The 19,922-nt window shown below is 36.7% G+C and overlaps 1 protein-coding gene across 1 annotated transcript; it reads right to left on the minus strand.

Annotated features, from left to right (window-relative positions):
- Nucleotides 1–1,626: 1,626 nt before the first annotated feature.
- On the minus strand, nucleotides 1,627–19,437 carry PREPL (prolyl endopeptidase-like). The gene is made up of 14 exons (XM_009880659.1): nucleotides 19,209–19,437; nucleotides 16,309–16,506; nucleotides 15,770–15,836; nucleotides 14,901–15,104; nucleotides 12,784–12,907; nucleotides 10,257–10,473; nucleotides 9,476–9,661; nucleotides 7,802–8,005; nucleotides 6,878–7,053; nucleotides 5,205–5,421; nucleotides 4,869–5,018; nucleotides 3,763–3,889; nucleotides 2,609–2,691; nucleotides 1,627–1,707 (listed from the first exon to the last, which is right to left on the minus strand). The coding sequence occupies exons 1-14, from the start codon at nucleotides 19,425–19,427 to the stop codon at nucleotides 1,627–1,629; spliced, it is 2,253 nt and encodes a 750-aa protein (XP_009878961.1). The 5' UTR covers nucleotides 19,428–19,437.
- Nucleotides 19,438–19,922: the final 485 nt, after the last annotated feature.

The following is a 19,922-nucleotide window of genomic DNA, read 5'->3' on the forward strand; positions in this document are numbered from 1 at the left end:
ATGCTAAAACTTTTCCATTTTCTTTGGCTTTTAAAACTTTTATTTTATTTGTGGTCAAAATAAACATCCTGAAAAAAGAAAACATAAACCTAATTGTCTTGCATCTGTATTGGTGATGAAAAGGAAAAAGTATGGTATAAACTCTCCCTTAGGGTTGGTGGAGAAGATAAGTAAACCTGTCCTGAAAACCTCTCCTGTTTAAGTGTGCCTATGTCTGTGAGGAAAGACAACAGTTGCTTTCTGGGTGCTGCCCCTTACAGTTGCTCATCATTAAGAGCTCCTGTGGAATCCAGTGCCTGTGCCAGGTCATAGTAACTTTTTAAAGGTCTGTAAATTTGTAAAACTTATTCTAAAGGGGTGGCCCAATATTTGCTAAAATAGGTAAAAGCAAACAAGACTAATATATTAAAGTTGTGATGGCTTACCTCTTCTCTCAACCCCAACAGCTCTGATTATCCTCAAAGTTACAAAATATAGCTAGTATGTTTACACTCAGGACTGTATTTCCAATTGATCCACCACCACCCCTGAGGTACAATATGTTTGCGTTCTCTTATTTCTTTATCTACCCAAGGTTGAGGTGAGGTGTGCATACCTTACTTCAGAGTAAGTAACTGAAACAACTCTACTGAATGTCACACTTGTTCACATGCTTTGATTTGCATTTGGTGTACCTATAGTGACTTACATGACACAAAGGAAGGAGAAGCATTTGACTCAGTGCAGTCTGTTTCGGTCACAGGGATGAGCTGGAGGACTGTTTTGGTTTGAAGACCTTATGGCCACATAGTGTATTTTCCACCAACTGCTCGTACCCGTTGCTGGCGTGAGGTGTGCACCATCCATCTATCTTAACAAGCAATGTGTAGCAGTTTTGTGCCTTGCTCGGAGGTCAGCTAAGCTATGAATCAGGCTGCTTTAGTTGAGGGCATGCTTTTTGTTTTATCCTCTGGAGAGATTCTGGCATCTCCTTCTGGGGCATACATCTTGTTTTCTGGAGGGACTTTGGCACCTCCTTTTTAAGACTACCATGCTAGTTAAGGTAACTAAAAGATTTTGAATCTACTCAGAGTTCTGCTAAAATTCATGTTCTCGAGAATCCATTTCTTCTTTGTGGTTTGTTTGGTCCCACCATATGATCAGTACACTATTGCTGCTCTGTAGCTGGGAAGGGCAATAGCCGTCATCACCTAGGCATGAGAATTAGTTCCAGAAGACCTTAGTGAGACTTTTAAATAAAATACTTCTTGGGAGTTTTACTGCCTTGTGTAAAGTGTGGTCTTGGAAAAGAGGCCTTAGACTGAAGGGGCTGTCTGTACGAAGCTCATGTCTCCCCATGTCAGGCTTTAAGCACCAACCACCGCACTTCAGCTCCACTTGTATAGTGCATGACCAGAACTGTACTGAACAAAGTGAGTCACGCAGGCGGCTACTTCTGTACTACCTGCCAGGGGAGAAATTCAGCTCTTGGTTTGTATGTTTATAAGGCAATGCCACACCCAGCTTTGAATTTCTTGTCTGCTTATGCAGGGATCCAAGAGGAGAAATCCTCTGGAGAATGTGTTCACTTTTCATATAAATAAAAATCTGACCTGAAGTTCTTCAGGTGGTCAATGTATTTATTAGCTATTTGCAGGATTTCATATGATGTTGGAGATGGCACACTTCCTCAAGTTCTTTGTTCAGAAATGCAAGGTGTCTTGCTACCTAAAATAATGAAAATATTATTATTACAAAACAAAAAAAAAATTCTTTGCACTTATAGTGCAAACCTTCAGGTTCTTGCACAGTTCTTCTAATCTTCCTTTCCCATACTAATGCTAAGCAATACCTTGCCCTAAGACAGAATGAGGCTTTTCCTGAAAGAATTCATTTGGGGAGTAACTGCCACAATGACCAAGTAACATTTGCTAGGATTTGTTAAAATTAACAGTAATAAAATTTGTATCCAACTGTGATAGTCTGAGAATCAGTAACAAGACGGCAGGTCTTGGCAGTATGTTGCTTTTAGCACGTGCACTTGTACAAAGTGCAAAACATTGAAACCTAGTTGTAGTAGCGTCCTTTGATAGTACGTATCATGTGTATCAAAACATAAAGATCAAACCTGTCGTATATGTTTTACTCATAAGGAAGATGGAAGTAAATAGCCAGTATGACAATTTTAAGCACTTAATGCTCCACAGTGCAAGACTTTTCATGCTGGAACCATGTTTTGCACAACTTGGAACCTTTCATTCAAAGCTCTCAGCACATTACAGTGGGAGTTTAATACTATTCTGAGGTTTAAGGCACAATGAGGTTCAATAATCTGGCTTTGTCACTGGCTCTTTTGTATATATAAAAATATAGATATATATATATCTCTTGAAATATATGTAAATATTTACATATATGTCAAAAAAGGCTTTATATATAAAGCTAGCAGGTTCTCTTGCAATATGTATAAAAGGTTGCAAGAGCAACCTTCATTCCAGCAGGTGTGTGTTTCTTCTTTTATGCTTCACACAAACATTCAATGACTGCACGAACTACTGAGGCTGAAGTATCAATTAAGGGGATGCCTCCCTCCAACACGTTATGGAAATGTGCAGTGAGGGGAGTGTACCTCATTCAGTGAATCCTCCCAAGATGAATCACAATGACTGCCATTTGCCTGGATGTCTAAGATGATATTAGGGATCCAATTTCCTAGAACAACAAAGTTAGTGATCACTTGACAATGAATGAACGAGGAAAAAGGTAAGTGGGGATGCGAGTTGTTTAGGGATAGATAATTCTGCCTTCTATCCTGACAGAATTTCTGTTGTTCCTTAAGAAAAAAGAAGGAATCACATAGGGGCTTGCTGGATGAACTATGTGTATTTCTATTAACTATGTATTTGAAAAATGTTTACATATTTTGCATGTTTGTTCTCTTTTTGCAAAGAAAAGCTTTTTTCTTTTTGAGCCAAGCCCGCAACAGCAATTGCAGCATCTGCTGTGCTTTCTCAACCACTGGAGTTGCGCTGCTAGCAGAGAAGGAGCATAATGAAATTTAGAAAAGCTAATTCAAGATCTATTTTGGTACTGATGGTAAATGTGTCTCCCCAGACTAACAGTACTAGAAAATAATAAGGCTTGAATATACCTTTTGCTGAAAACAGCCCCAAAGCTGGTGTTACATTTCAGAAATAAAAACAGTGCCTTGGCTGTTGTCATTCTAACTTGGACTAACACCTGCAGTTTTGGCAAACTGGGAAATGTAGGTTACTACAGAGCAGCAAAAATAAGATTTTTATCCATGTGTTGTTGAGAACTGCAGTCCGACCGTATCAGTAGCTGGACTAGATGCTATAGGTTCACCTAGCCCTGTCCAACAGTCGCCGTATGTTGAGGCCTAGGAAAGACTGAGCACAACTCATATTCTCCCACTCTTCATTTTTTTTTCTCAGAGGCTTTTCTGAGCCTGTTGTGGTTTGTCACTATTAATATTTAACACATATGGGTTTAACTATGTTCAGGCAGGTCTACAATACAGAGATATCTGGTCCCTCGTAAGGCTCTGGAGAGTGCATCTTAGCTGAAGTTTATCTATTTGTCGGTATGATTGCACGTCTCATCTTTGCAGATAATGGAAATTACGTCAGAGCTTTAGATACTGGATTGTATTGTACAAAGAATTGCATCTAAGGAGGAGTCAAACTCTGTGATGTTTCATTACATGACTGCAAATATTCTGGCTTAGTTAACTCCATGTATCTCTAACTTTCTTATTCTTACCTTTCTTACTTGTTCTCCTGGCATGATCTAGCGCAGCCTTTCTCAGTCTCTGAACGTATCGTATAACTCCTGTTGGTGGTACCCGTAGATCATTTTCATATGCCGTGATAAAAACTGAAGGATAACACTGAGATTAAAAAAACAAAACCAGTTAAATACTTTACATATGATTTTTCTCATAAAGTAACAAATTCTTCTCCATTCATCTTACTGTACTACTTGTTATGGTTTATCTAAAAACACATCTATTACATAATTACCTGCTCTCAAAAAAAGCACTTTTATCACTCTAACTGCAAGAAGTATTTTGGTCTGAAAAATGACTTCATATTAGGGGATCATCTACTTGTAAAAGGTAATCAAAAACATGCTTTCCCCACTGGTAAAGGACTGATACATGTCTGCTTGCTGATTATTACAAAAAAAGGGGGTAGTAATAATCATGGAATGGTTTACCTTAGAACAGTAGTTGAGGTTTGCTTTTGCAATCTTTCACACATAAAAAGTAGTTGTTTTGACATAGTAAGATTTTACTTAATGAAGCTATGCAACACAGCTAACACATTGCTTCAAATAAAGATTTCCTCTGTAATGACAATGTCAAAACTATAGCTCCTCTTCCGTTTCATTGTTTGCCTCTGAAAAGGTGTTTAATCAGTGGAAAATACCTCCTTCCTCCTGTGACAAACTATGCAAAACCCATTAGAACAACAGAACCCCCCTGCCCAAAAAAGAAGAAAGTATTTCACATGTTGAGGTTTGGTTATACAATAGAATATTCTATTACTTCCTGGCAGTCCTATAACAAAAACATTTTTTTGAAATCTATCAATTATTTAGGAGAAGGTATTTGGTTAATTTCAGTAGTCGCTTATTATTCCAAATATTGCTAAGATTATTACTGAAATAGTTTATATTTGTATTGATGATTCATTTTAAGGCAAAGCACCAGCTAAGACAGTTCTACAATACCAGGGTTTAAAGTGCTGAAAAGGTAAAACAGGCTTTTTTTTTTTTTTTTTTAATTCCAGTTATCTGCTTTTTGTTTTCTTATAAACTGCTACACTTTATTACTGTAGTATTCCACACAGAAAGCATAGTTTTACCTGTGTCTTAATATTCTGATATGGACAATAGCTTTTGATATACTTCATACATTTTTCATTTGCCAATGGATTTCCCCATTCTTCCTGTTCTTCAACGGTCAGTGGGAGATGAGTGTTCATCATAGTATTTAGAACATCTACGAAAGGAGCCTTAGAAAGTTGTTACAAAAAAAAAAAAAAGTTGTCAGATGGACCTCACATGTTTAGGTCAAGATTTTCTCAAACAAATGAGGAAAGTCAATTCTGAATTGGAATGTTTCCAATTCTGAAACTGGTAGAATGAAACAGAAAATACAGTTTAATGTCATAATCCATAAAAGGTCTGCAGCACCTCACCTGTAAAACCATGCATCTGATAAGTTCTGGATCAGTGTTGCACAGGGCTCCTGCAAGAACTCCTCCAGCACTGGCAGCTGATAGTGCTGTGTATTGTGGCTGAGAAAATCCTAGTTTGTGCAGCAGCATGATGCAAGCCTTGAGGTCATGCAGTCCTTTGAGTTTATTATGCTGACATCCATCTTTGTGCCAGCTAAGGCCTAGCTCTCCTCCACCCCTGAAATTTAAAGCAAGTCAAGTTGGGAGTCTCTTTGGAAAACATCACATGGCAAAGCTTCAGATAATGGAAGGACAGCAGCAACCACAGAATTGCAAAACCATAGTTCCCAATTAACTCTTATTTCCTCTATTCTTGTCTTTACCCTTCTTCATGGCTAAAATATACAACATGCAAACAAAAAAAATCCGTGCATGATGACTGGTGAAAATCCTAACTGCATAAGGGCACTCTGTGCCCTTGTGTCCTGGAACTCACAGGAAAAGCACCACTTTAGAAAATGACACCATGATTGTAGGCAATAAAAAATCTGACACTAATATTATCCTTTCATACAGGAAACTACTAAAATATCTAAAACATTTTCAATACTTATATCATTAACAACAGCATTTATTAAAAACAGTAAAATAGTATTTCTCAGCTCTACACTGAGGGTCTCAGGATTTGAATTCTGTGTAGCTTAGGTTTTGACACTGTTAAAAAAGTTGGTTTGTTTTTTTTCCTAGTTTGTGCATTTTAGATACTACTTGAAATGTTATATTTTGTCATACAGAATTTTAAAATTTATTTATATTCCTTTCTATGCAACCACAACTTTGGTTCTAAGCTACCTGAAGTTTCCTTATTCAGCTTTCAAGTTTAAAATGAATTAACTGATTAGTCTGCCAAAATTGTTCAACTTTGGATGAAGAAATCCATCTTCATTTAGGACTGACTTGCATCTTAAGATACTTAGAGGGGTGGGAGGAAAAACAGCACAATGCTGCCACTGAATATAGCAGGCTGGATATATTGGTATGCTGAATTTGTTTTGGAGCTGGTATTTCAAACAATTGCTCATTCTCCCCCTTCTTTTCCCTCCCTAAAGTGATTCTTTTGGTACCTTCTTTACCTACTGAATTATTATCTCCATGAAAATGTGAAGCCTATTGTACATACTGGTTTTATAAAACTAGTAGATTTGTAGCCAAACTAGAAACAAAGGATTTAGCCAATAAAAGAACAAGGGATGCAGGTTAAATGCTGAGTTGTTGCTGTAGAAGGCAAATGGCTTTCAGAAGATGCAGACTGAACATTAGTACGCTCGGAAAGAGAGGGAGGTAGCATGTCACTGCAATTTGAACATGTTATCAAAATTTTTCTTGAGCAAAGATGAGACAAGAGGTAATCAGACTTCAAAATATTAAAAGTTACATAAAACCATCCTGTTGATTTAAGACACCTAAATGCAGTATGTGGTCTTGAAAGCATAGGGTTTTTTTCTGAGGTAAATCTATGGGGTTTTTTTGGAAAAACACTTTAAAAAAATCTAAAGAGAGACAGACATGAAAAGCATGAAGAATTAGGCATAGCTACATGAAAAAATTATTTCTGTACTTCTTCAGTTGCATATTGAGAAATATCTGTATATCCCACAGATTAAAATATTAATTCCATTTTATATTTGACTTACCTAACATGGCAATATGCTAATATCCATCCCTCTTCAATTAACATCAGCTTCTCTTCTTTAAAGCTCATGTTCAAATCTATGCCATAAGCTCCATATACATGAACTAGAAGTGGTTTCCTGTGTAGCTCTTTAGAATTCATATTATGAAAAACTGTAATTGGCACCAAAGTTTCATCCTGGAAAAGAACGAGTATTTTACAATAAAGGACATTTCAGAAATCTCAATGACACATGGCAATGAAAACTTCAATTATTTATTTTAAAATGTGTTTTTTGATTACAGTAATTTTTTTCACTTAGAATGTACAAAGCACTCTTGAAAAATAAAGTGAGAGACTGAACCTCTGCTGTGTAGGCTTACGGCTGCAGAGTAAAAAATTCATTTAAGTGCAACACCTGAGGAGTTTTTAAACTACCCAAGCACCCAAGTCTTCCTTCCCCCTATAACGCCAAGAATATATATTATTAACAAAATAGTTTACCACTTACTGCAGCACAAACTCTTCATTAACATCTCCAATTTTTTAAACTCAGGCTGTTTAAACTTTCCTTTCTTGATCTATGCTGTGCAGCTGGTTATGGGGTGTTCTTTTTCAACAGCTGGCATCTTTTTCATTTATCATGGAGAGTATGATACCATACATCAACTAGCAATTCTAAGTTATACTATACTAAGATTCTCGACTCATCGTGTACTGTTATCTCCTCTAGCATACCCAGGTTAATGGAAAAAAAAATCTTATCACGACTTTTTCTTGTTCTTCTCTATAGCACTGAAGAAAACACCCACTGTTTAGTAACTATAGCACCAACTGCACTTTACAATTTTTTTTAATCTCTATTCCCTGCCAAATGCATTTTCTTTAAACAGGTGGGGAGGAAGAGAATAATAAAGGGAATGGGAAAAGGACTGAGAAATCTTACCTTGCTTTTAGCTAGTAAACGTGTAGTGTGACAATTCGTAATAATTGGTACCTCTTGCGCAGCTTGTTCAATGAGATTATTTTCTTTAAATGAATATGCAAAACGTTTAGGGGGGTGTACTGGGGAGGTGAGCTGAAAATAACAAGTGCTGGTGGTATGTTCAGGATGAGATTCCAATTCAAATTCACAGGCCCACGTAGGTAGCTGAGAAAACACGGCATTTCAAGTGAGACCCTTGCACTGCTTCTGTAAATTCTGCCTAGTGTGTCCTTCAGAGGAAAAGATTTTGAATATCAAGTTGATTATCTTCCATTTGTACGTAGAACAACTTGTATTTCTTTTAAATTCAGTAATGAAGCAGTCAAAAAAATGAAAGACTTTGGCAAACTTTTCCCCTAAGGCCATTGGATAAAGTTTAACAATCAAATAAAAAAGAAAAATAAATCCAAATTCAGTTTAAAATGGGCAATAGTGCAGATTTTGTTTTTAAATTAAAGCATTCTTTGAAATGATTCTGCATTGTTTTTCTTTTTTAGATCCTGTTTCCCCTCTGCTTTCCAGTCCTACTTCAACATGTTACACAGCCAAGTCCATGTCAGTTGTTAAGCTTTTGCTGTGAGTTAGCTCAGTAATGCTAAGCCACTGCAAACCCCTGCCTCTTAACTTTGTTCCTAGTGCCAGCCATTGTGAAGAACAAAACCTTTTCCTGGCACATTCACCCTCAGACACTTACAGCTATTATATTTAAGATTTTTAACTCTGCTAAGAAGAAAAGAAATCAAGATTCATTCTTTGAGAGCAGCAGGGACATAGTCAAACCCTCAGCCAGGCCACTACTTACTTGGGTTAGATTGCTAGAGACTTCTGAAATGGCAGCAAAAGTCCAAGTTCTCTGGAGTAACTGCAGACCCTTTCTGAATAAATAAACTATGACCATTTTCAAAAATGAAGGTTTCAGAGACCATACAGTGTACTTTGTTGAAAACCTTTTTCTGTAGCAGTTGTATAGAATGCAGCATTGGTAGCTTGTTGCAATAAACTTGGAAGTGGTTGAGATTGTATTTTTTGGGCAAACAAATCAATTAAGTATTTTGTTTGAATGGTCCACAGAAATTATGGTTTTGAATTGAGTCACTTTGGTTTTAATCCACAAGTATTTACCAACAACTAGAGAAGGGAAGAAATACTTTGCACAAATTGCGCTGCAGTATCAACTCTTCCCATTTATTATGGGATGGTATCCATACTTGTCTTCTGAATGTTCTAACCTTTCTTCTGTGGGAGAGCCAGGCTTATTTCTGTTTTTACACTGGTAAGTGTAACCAAAAATAGGCCCTGTAAAACTACGTAGAATGTTTAGGGAATCGAGTCCTATTTTACATTAGAAATGAGCTGTATTGTAATGAGCTTAACTGTGCTAAGTTGAAGAAAGAACTCAGTCATAGCACAGCTGCTCTCTAACTTTCTGAGTGTTGCAATAAGCCACCGCATGAAATTCCAAACAGCCACAGGTAACAGAATTACTCATAATGACAAACCTAGCAGTATTATAGTTTCCAAACCACTTCTACTCTTGGAATTTATCTTTGCTTTCATTATAATGATATTGTAAAAAAAAAAAAAAGAGATAGCACTGGAAAAATATTATGCTGCTTAAGTCAAGCTAAAACATACCTTAAGTGACTGAACTGAATGTGAAACAAAAGAAATCACATTTAAGTAAAGATGACCAGCATTCTTCAGGAACATAACACAGTGATCACTGAACATCTCCAAGTCTACTAGCTTGGTTTTCTTTTCCAGTGCATAAACTAACTGCCAGTTCTCCATGCCACTGGAAGCTACTGGTGCCTTCATCAACTATAAAAACAAAAAACAACCTTGCATTACTAAGATGTAGTTAAGAGTTACAAATGAGATGTACAGACACGTAGGTGATCTCATGCAACATTTTTATTGCAAAAACTTATTAGTTTATATTGGCGGGGGGGTGGGGAGTGCCTGACTAAACCTGGCATTTTTTAAACTCCCTTTCCTTGGGCAGAATGGACAAACAATTTAGTAATGTTTGGAAAAGTAAGTTCAATTCTCATAGATAAGTCTATAGAAGATTTTCAGGCAGTAAGTGCTTTCAGTGCGGCCAGCAGAACTGTAGGTGGTTTGGTTATATAGAGTGAGATCACCCACTTAAATTTTAATGGAAAAGAAATGACTGTTATAGCGTACTCATTTCTTGATGGTGCCAAAGGAGTTAGAATCAAATTAGTATGCTACAGGTAAGATTCCGTGTACTACTATCAGTCTTTCGATCCACACAGTGCTCTGTGTAATTCTCTTAAATTATTTCAGGAAGCTGTGAAGCCCAGAAGAACTAAAAGTCAGTCTTACTATTTCTTTATGATCTGCAACAGGTATCTGAATGAAACCTATGAATCTTGTTATCAGTTAAAATTACCTTATATTCTGCAGGTTCTCCATATGTAGTAAGAATATATAACTCGTCATTTCTGTGCTCAATATGGTAAATGAGCCCTTTTGTTCGTGCTTGTACGAGAGCAGGTAACTTGAAAGGATGTCTACAGTCAACCAGCCAAACTTCCGAGGTTGTCTTGCTGTTGCTGTTGATAGTGAGAAAACGCCTATCTTTTGTGCAATATATGTCCACAAAGAATCTACAAGGAATAATCAAAAAAAAAAAAAAAAGTTTAAACGTGATTAGTATTTAAAAAATACATTGGTTGTTTCAGAATCATAGGCTTCCATCTGCAAGATAAGAAACAGCATGCCTGTAAGAAGGCTGGAGAAATTCCAAACTACTTGGTTACAAAACCCACTCCTGCTGCATTTATCCTGTGATTCAAAAATGCACAATCTTGTGTGTGGAACCTGAAATCTGCAAGGAAAGCAGTTGTTGCCCAACTGAATTCAGGTTTTTGCACCACTGAGACAGACTGGAAGCTCACTGATGTGCATGGGCTTTAAAACTCCAGCAAAATGTAGAACTTTTTATTGAGCTCGTAACCCTATTTTTTTTAAAAAAAAAAGTAGTAACAGATAAAATAAAGGACTTCATGTGGGAACAGCAATAACAAAAGGAAAGTAGGAGCTATTATAAAGATAAATTGATAAAAAGCCTAAGTGTTACTGACCTAACTGTCTGAAGCAGGTAAGACAAAAAAAGACTATTTTTTTAAAAAAAGTACAGAGGCCTATATGAGGCCCACTGAGGACAGTGTTGCAGTGATAAAGCTGGAAACTATGAACTGGTTTTCGAACTATCAAGGAAACTAGGAACTATCTACTGGTTTCAAATGCTTTTAAAATCTAGAAACGGAAAACAGAATGATAACTGGTAACTGGATGATAATATGAGACAAGTTCAGGCTCAAATTCAGACTCAAACTTCTATGAGTCATCCTAATTAACTGGAATGTCTCATCTTGGGACATAGCAGTTTCCCTGCCATTTTGAATCTTTAAGACTGGATGTCTCTAAAAGGAAAACTGTCCAACACAAAGATCCACAAGATTTCATCAAGAAATTGCAGGGTTGAGTACCATAATCTGCATTATAAATGATCAGATCAGATACATGACTGCAATAATGATCCCTCCAGACTTCAAAATATTTCACTGGGGAAGGATGCTTTAGATAGCATTTTCAGTGCCTTTAATTACTTGCAGGTGGAGGAACTCCGATTTTTTTTGGTACTATTGTTTTTTTCTAATTGCACCCTCCTGACATCTTTAGGAGGACAGGCACAGTGGGGGGGTTCTAAAGTCTGCAAGGAATCAGCCTCCTGCCTCTCTAATACACACGAATTTGGCAAGAGCGCGGCACTGCATTCAACAGAGATTCCAACGGTTCAGCTCTGCTGACCTTACCTCTAAGACTCAAGCTGAAACGCACGTCATGCTTTTCCCCAAGGACTCTGACCTTGATATTACAAGATTTTTTTTTGTCTTTGTAGCTTTTTTTTTTTAAGGAAGTCAAGAAATTTTCATCTTCGGAAAAAAAAATAAATTTGATTGCACCTAAAAGAGCTGGTGAGATGTAGAATGAACTGCTCAATGGCAATACAAAAGAATGTCTTACCATCTCCGATGAACAAGTGAGTTCAGTTATAAACTGCAATAGCACATGAACCTTTAGAGTAAGTTTCTAGTAGAGTTACTGTAATGACTATGACCTTCAGAATCATGCCAACAGTTTCCCTGTGGGGAAGTGTCAGGTCAGTGCAACTTGATTTTCCAAAAATATGCATCAAATGCAGCTGGAACAAAAGGATCTTATTTACTCCACCTCAACTGCAGATTTTTTTTGGTTTTTGTTTTTTAAATGAAAGTATAATTGAAATTACTTTACTAAATATGTAACTTGAACTAAGAATAATCACAAATATTTATGGAATGCTGTATAAAACGACCACATGCTACATAGCTGAAAAAGCTAGTCTGCACTCAATTTAGTAAGAGCTTTCTCGTCTTCCTAAACCACTGCTTAAAGAAAGGTTATTGAGAGGGTATTCAGTCAACAATAGTTCTGTCTCTGGGAATGCTGTAATGATTTTGCTCATCCATTACCCAGAGCAAGGATTAGCCTGAACTTCTACACTTTTTAAAAGATGTATCAGACATCAATAGCAGAGAAAACAAAACGAAATCCAGAGTCTGATTTACCCTGTATGAAACTGTCACATATTCATTAAAGGACACCCTGACCTGAGACTGACCTTGACATTTATAAACTCAGCTGAACTCGTGAGGTAAGAGAGGAAAGTTAAATCTCTGTTGATCACATATCAAGAGGAGAGCAGAGCACATTCTCAGACTGCATAAGGCACTACTGACAGCAGAACACAACTTAAAAATGCCTTTCACTATTTGGAATATGATAGGGAAGAATTTGTTTTCCAAATCAGTTATATTTTCTAATAAAATACTCTAGAGTATGTAAAGGACTTGTTATATTTTAGATATTACCTTGCATCTTGTTCTGTATAAACTAACTTGGTATGTTTCTGACTAGTGAAAGTGGTCATAAACACATTCTGGCATTTAAGGTTCTTCTGACTTGTATAATACAGAACATCATTTGCAGCCCATTCTGGAAAAAAAAAAAAAAGACAAATGTATTATCAAATTTGGAACAGTATATACTGTAACTGAGAAAAAATGGAGCTCCATGAACACTGGACCCAATGCTGAAAAAGGTTGGTTGCAGCTGACATGGAACTGAGGACAGAACTTCTACATCCCAGAGGCTGGGGTAAGCCACAAAAATATTGTTTCCATGTTTTCTCTGAATCCCATAGAACAAGAATCTAGTAACATATATATTAAAAAAAAAAAAAAAGGCAGAGGACGATGTCCCAGGAAGAGGAAGCTCTCGACCCTGTGTGGCTGTTTAAAACTGAGCAGAGAAACAGAGGTTTACATGGAGTCAGCAAGATAATAAAGAGGGTATGAGCTCTGTACCGCCGCATGTGACTGCCTGCAAACCATTTAGAGAAAAGAGATGATGTGTCTGCCCCATGGGTACTGCCGAGATAAAAATTCTCCACTTTTCTATGCTTGTATATGTGTTCACCAACATTAGAAACATACAAATACAGGAACCTTGCTATTCTGAAGCTCAGTAATCCGACTGATCCAGCCAAATTACTGCTATCTCTGCTGTTCCTACAGCCACCAGAATGGTGTTTAATGCGTAAGCTTTAAAAAGTTATTGTATGCTGTTATGCATAAATAGTAATTTTCAGTACAAAATCCGAGGATGTACCACACCGAAGTAATGCAAAAAATGCTATCTGAACAGCAATGTCGCCAAAGTGCAGAGGTAGCTGAGGGTTTACTATGAAGACAAGCCTTTAGAAGGGAAATCTAAGTTCTTCTACAGCCTAGCATTTAAAAACCCACAGATGTAAATTTTCAAGAACTTTTATCTGTCTGCCTGATATTGTGTATCATGCAATACAAGCATATACTTTGCAAGCGGTCGTAAGACCTAATTCTCTTGCTCACCTCTGTACCCCACTTACACATGAGTAAGCCTACAAAATGGGTGTCATCTCTACCCTTCTGATAGTCGTATTTTGTACTCTTATTATCTGCCATAATCTGTCACGCCTATGTAGGCAACAGGGATTTGGTTTCTTAAATGCACTGATTCTTCCAGACAAACCTAGATACATGTTCCCATCAAGTACAGTGAAAAAAGTTCACTGGCAAATTAGCAGGCCCAATTTTCAGCACGCATTATAAACTTCAATTGTGCAAACACTTACAACATTAAAGTCTTGCTACTCTTCATTTTTGTAAGTAGGAAGTTCTACCTAGAGTTTTAAATTTTTGTCCTGCCCAAGCAAATTGCTTACTGCACTACATATACTTCATGACATCTAACACTATAATCCAAAATACAAGATGCGGAACACTATATGCGCACTAGTGCACTCTTTTTGCTATATACTTTAACGTACTATAAAAACCCAAAAATTTCCCGTTCACTTCAGTTTACTTCTGCTTACTTTAACAGCAATGTAAAGCTCTGTAAGCTATTCTGAAAGAATTGACTCGAGGCCTGACAGACTTCTTTGGGCTCTGAATTGTGACCCACATCCTACAATCCAGCTGAAAATCTAGGCAATGCTTAATAGTAGGTATCACTTGCACACTTTTCAGCGAAGCTAAGTGCCTACAGCTATCAGTGACTTTGGTTGCAGCTGTAAGTGTTTAATAACTCAAACATTTCTCAAAAAGATATTTGTATTACAGTCACGTCAGCAATTTTTTTAAGAAGCCTATTGAATTAAATAAAAAGAATGATATGCATGACTGTTCAAACATGTATAAATGCTCGTTTTTACAATGAAGGAAAACTTGCATCATGAAAGCAGTCACCTTCATCCACATCAGATAACTTGGAAGTGTGCAGTATGGGAGAAATCGTAAATAAGAAACAATTCAACAGCTAAAAGGATTAAATCTAAAAATGTTGCTTCCTTATTTTTTAAAAATATTTTAATATTATTTGCAGACTAACAAAAATGTTGTGTCTAAAGCTGGTGTGATCCACAGGATATTTATAAACAACTTACCAAAGCTAAATACACTTGGAATTATTTTTTCCACAACAGGAAAATGACCAAGATTCACAATAACGCAGGTTGCCTCTTCAGAGTTTTCACTTTTTAGGCTGATCGCCATGTGTCTCTGATCTGGTGAAATTCTGATCCGTTGAATAAAGGCATCAGAAAAGCCAAGATCTTCGGCACTGAATAAAATGTCAGCATTTCCTTCATCTACTACAAAAAAAAAAAAAAAAGAGATAGCAAAAAAATCCTGTAATTAAGGCACTGTCAAAATGAACAGTGGTTGTTAATGCCTGTATTTAACAAGTCTGCCTGCAATACTCACAAGCATACTACTGGAATTTATTAGCACTAAGTATTTGTCTTGCAAAATATTTGCAAATCCACTTTGTAAAGATAAACCAAAAATTACAGTTCCAGGGGAAAAAAAAGTCTTGTAGTTGTTATTAAAAGTATCTTAAAAGTGTAGATCTTGGCTTCTAGTTTGTATTAAGTTTTAAAGTTCAGATACCTAAAGCACAGTTGTTTTTACTAAATACAATTAGTAATTTTTTTTTCCCCACCCCTTCAGAAATAAAAAAGCATGAATGTGCTTTTCCTTTTTCAAAATGTTAAGTTATGACTTAAAAGAAGTGACTTCCCTCTTTCCTCTCCGGAAATTTGTCTTAGTATCATAGTATGTATGCTATTCCCTAACTGTCTTCACCTCACCTTTTCAGATTCAGGATTCTAAAACTATTAATCAATCATTAAAGAATTTTATAAAAGTATTTTTAGTTATTTTAAGAAAGAGAGCAATTAAACTTTACTGTAAGAAAAGTACAGTAAGTGATACATGTACAATTTTAACAATGTTAGGAACAGAAATCCCTTACCGTCACCTGCTTTTGAAAGAAATATGCAGCCATTCTCTTCAAAGTACACATTCTCTCCAAACCTGATCTGTTCAATACAAACCAAACATGTTACACGTCCAACATCTAGTTAGACTATTTCCTTAGATTCCCTATATTCAGTCATTGTTCTCTACAACACAATTGTAGCATACATAAATGACAGAACATAGCACATATGTTTGATGCTGTAGAAGGAACTGCACACATCAGAAAGGTTCTTTTAAGCTACCTATACTTGCTCTAAATTCAACAAAAGCCTCAGATCACCTGTAATTGCTCTTGTATTCTTCATCAAAAAGTCAGATGACTATTGTATCTTTACTTGCTTTTGCCTATGGTAAAATTAAGCTAAATATGCTGTCATAACAGGTATAAGCTGTTCTAAACATTTGCAGTTACTATCCACAATTATTAAAATATTCAAAGCTCGAAAGTACCACCATTTTATAGCAGGAATTGCTTCTCTGCCTTTTATTTGTACTCAGTGATGAGAAATGCTTGCACTTTTTGCCACTTACCCTTGGGCTTCCCAAATTGAATGTATACTTGTTGTGCAATTCTTCTAATTTTTCCTTGATTCTTTTTGTCATAGTTTTGTATCTCGCTGAAATCTTATTCCAGTTTTCCTGCTCTGATTTCAGAAGATCCTTGTACAAAAGCTCTGATGTTGTTATGGATGTATCTTGCTGCCTTTTGGAAGGGATTTTTGTTCCTTCCTGCTAAGTAAGGAAAGACAACTATGGCTACAAGCCAGCACTCTGTACTGCAATATGAATATACTGAGGTAATCATGATATATCCTGAACTACAGACCCCAAACCAACTTTGCATTATTACAACAGTACATGCCATTAAAAAGAAAAAACACAGTTAGAATAAGTTTTTCTTTTCAGTTCTTCCTGATCTCCTAGGGAGGCATTGTCAAATGTGCTTGACACGTTTATTGAGGTCTTCTCTTCAAAATTTAGGGTACTATTACTGTATGCTCTTAATTTTTTATTTGTAAATATGTTTGCTCTTGTTCTAGAACTACTTTTTAGTGGGTTTTTTAAATTCTATTATTTTTTCTTCTTCACATGTGTTTTCTCATAATTTTCCTGTCTTAACAGTATCATCTCTCATTTCCTTTCCTAGGCAACAATGCCACTCACACCTCCGTCCCTGTACCTGGGAGTCCTAGCTGCTTGTTCAGGTTCTTGCTCCAGCTCCTCAAAAGTATTGGTATAAATGCTAATAAGGTGCAGATGAAGTGAAGCAGTGAACTGATATGGGTTCTGCAACGATTTTATCAGGAATAAGCTAAAGGACCTGTTTTTCCATGATGTGTGAGCAAACTACTGCTACCTCATTGCCAGAAATGTTTAAAATGTGTTAAAATTGCTAGCACATTGCTGCTTCTTTTTGCTTGCCATAAAATATCATTTAATCAAATAATAAGCTTAACATATATTACAGTACATAACATTACACAGATCACACAAAGTAGCATTTTATAACATTTGGTGTATTATGTGAATGTGTCTAAACCTAAAAAGCACCTATACTTTTTTTACCCCATCCTCACTTTGCATCAGGAACTGTTGGTTTGTTCCTGTTTTGTCTTCACAAATGCATGAGATCTAAAATGTGAATATTATGAACAGACTTTGAAAAGAGGGGAAATGACCTGTTCCAGTTACCAAACTCCCTATGAACATAAAGCACATCACTCATGAGAGCATTTGAGTGTTCATTACTGGTTCACATCAATGGTCCCTCTCGCCTAGTTTATCAAATCAGAAGCATGAGTCAAAGAAACTGTGAAAGCCCTCAGAGAAGCTCTGGAGCATCTGTGTAATTGGTCAAGGTAAAGAAACTGCCTAATGTGTTAGCTGTACCACCCTCTCTTCAGTCAGTGGAAAAACAGCTGTAAGAAAACACCATTCCCCAAACCAGAAACAAACAAAAACCCCACAGTGTGCACAAATGGATACTTAGGGAAGCATAAGAATGGGACAAGCATAGATGATATTCCTCTACAGGAATCCCCCAGCATTCAATGATTTTTAGCTCAGGAATTTCCCAAGCCAAATATGGATTCTGGATATTCAAAAAGTCTCTTTCATGTACATGTATAATCTCTCCTTGTACATATGTAAAATTTTAGCATCCACAACTTATTTTGGCAAGTCCCACACTTTATGAATCTTTTGACGATTCCCCTCCTTGTGTTTTCAATGGTTCCCATTGTATTTATTTGGAAATATTTTATGAGCTGGTGGCCACAGTGTAGGTATATATTAGAGTTACTGTACACCTCCCAGCCTGGGGAAAAAACAGTCATCCAGAAGAGCATATGGAAATATTCTGAGGATAGCAGAGGATCTCAGTGATAATTAGTTTGCAAATGTTTGTTCCAAAGCAAACAGGCACAGCTTCCTTTCAGGTGAAAACCACCTGTTTGTATCCTGGAACCAGTGTCATAGATCAGCATTTGTAATGGTGTTAGTGAACTGCCAATGAATAAAGAGAACCGCACATTCTCATCCATCAAGACTTCATATGTTCTCCTTGAAACATTTGTTTATGTTTCAGACACAGACTTAGGAACTGTTTACATTATGTTTAGAAATAAGAGGGTTACAACAAAATGATCTTTGGGTCACCTTTGAAGAAACTGTCAACTTGAAACAATTTTACAACCGTGCATCCAACTGAAAACATGTTTAAGATAAAATAAACCACAACACCCATCTTTTTTAAACACTAATTATGCATTACACATATAAATCAGTTTACAGGCGCTCATACTGCAGTAAGCTTTTATAATACTTCTAGCAAACTCTGTATTAGAAATATAAGAACAGATCTGAAATTATTTCAGACCATACACTGACTGTGCATGATACACTGCAACCCATTTACACGATATTTACTGAGAGAAATAAATCCAAGTACCTTTTAAAGTATAGTTTATCACATGTGAATACGATTGAGAAGTCAATAGAATATTTTAATATTTAATATGGTGCAAACCATGACTTACTGGTCACCACAGAAAAAGTCAACTTTTTTTGAGCCAGCTCGCAGTGGTTAAGTCTGGTGTCACCAGTTTTGACACTACACTGCCTCTACACTAGCTGATCCTTCCCCGCAGTTTTCTCCTGATGCTTTATCTGAATCTTTCTGGAAGGTAACAATTTTTTTTAAATTGCTACAGCAGGAAAATGAAACAAAATGCAGCTTTACATCAAAACAGTACAGGAAGTTGAAAAATGGTATATGTCTTCAAACATAACTGAAATCCTAGTATTCATCCCTCTGCTTCAAACCCTTTAGGAAAAATGTGTTTCCTTGATGTTTGAAAAACATGGCTGGCTTCCTTAACAGATGTGCCAAGGTGGTTGTTGACATTAAGTCTATACTTAAAAGAGCATACCTCACAGGAAAAGAATCTCCATGGCAGGATGGTTCCAGGTGGCACAGTCTGGTGTGTGCATGTACTTCCTGAACAGTCCAGGATGGGGCATTTTTTTGGTTCTATTTTACTATAAAGACATCCTGTTTGAAGATGGTTATGCTTAGAGTAGTATTTGACACTGAAGCTCAGCCCTTGGAGAAGATTTCGCAGTCCAACACATGATGTCCTAACCTTCATTTCTTGATAGTCAACCTGCAATCTCTGAAAATCTCAAACTGCTGATGGTGTCCACTGTGTATGTGAAATATACATAACATAAACTGAAAGTAAAACTTCCTCTCTTTCAAAGAGAGAAGACTCGCTCATTAGGTAAATCAAATGAGAAGAAACAGTAAAACTTAACCTGTTTCTTAAAAATTGGGGCACACAGCTTAGCTTGCATATTAACCTGCTACGTTACTCCAAAACGTGGTTCCTGGAAGTTTAGTGAAACTATCGATGAAGAGAAAGGAAGGGGCAACTATGCATGATTAAACGTTGAAGACCCCAAAACCGGGAAAGTTTTGAGAAGTTCCCCCTCACTTTGTAAGTAATAAAATCAATTTATCTCAAGACGGTAACTCTACAGCAGCAAGAGCTGAGCCCCCGCGGCAGGAAAACTGTCAGGTTTGCAGCCTTGTGGGGGTGGAAAGGCCCCGCGTCTTTACCCGCCGCCGTCCCGTTACCCCGCCC

Source organism: Charadrius vociferus, unplaced genomic scaffold (assembly GCF_000708025.1).
Source record: "Charadrius vociferus isolate BGI_N301 unplaced genomic scaffold, ASM70802v2 scaffold192, whole genome shotgun sequence".
NCBI classification, from domain to species: Eukaryota; Metazoa; Chordata; class Aves; order Charadriiformes; family Charadriidae; genus Charadrius; species Charadrius vociferus.

Excerpts from the sequence above, each read along its gene's own strand:
- PREPL (XM_009880659.1), bottom strand. The coding sequence starts at position 19,427 with ATGAAGGTTAGGACATCATGTGTTGGACTGCGAAATCTTCTCCAAGGG. Across the intron at positions 5,019-5,204 it reads TCAGATGCATGGTTTTACAG|GCTCCTTTCGTAGATGTTCT; the intron begins GTGAGGTGCTGC and ends CAACTTTCTAAG. Across the intron at positions 3,890-4,868 it reads ATCAGAATATTAAGACACAG|TGTTATCCTTCAGTTTTTAT; the intron begins GTAAAACTATGC and ends TTTTAATCTCAG.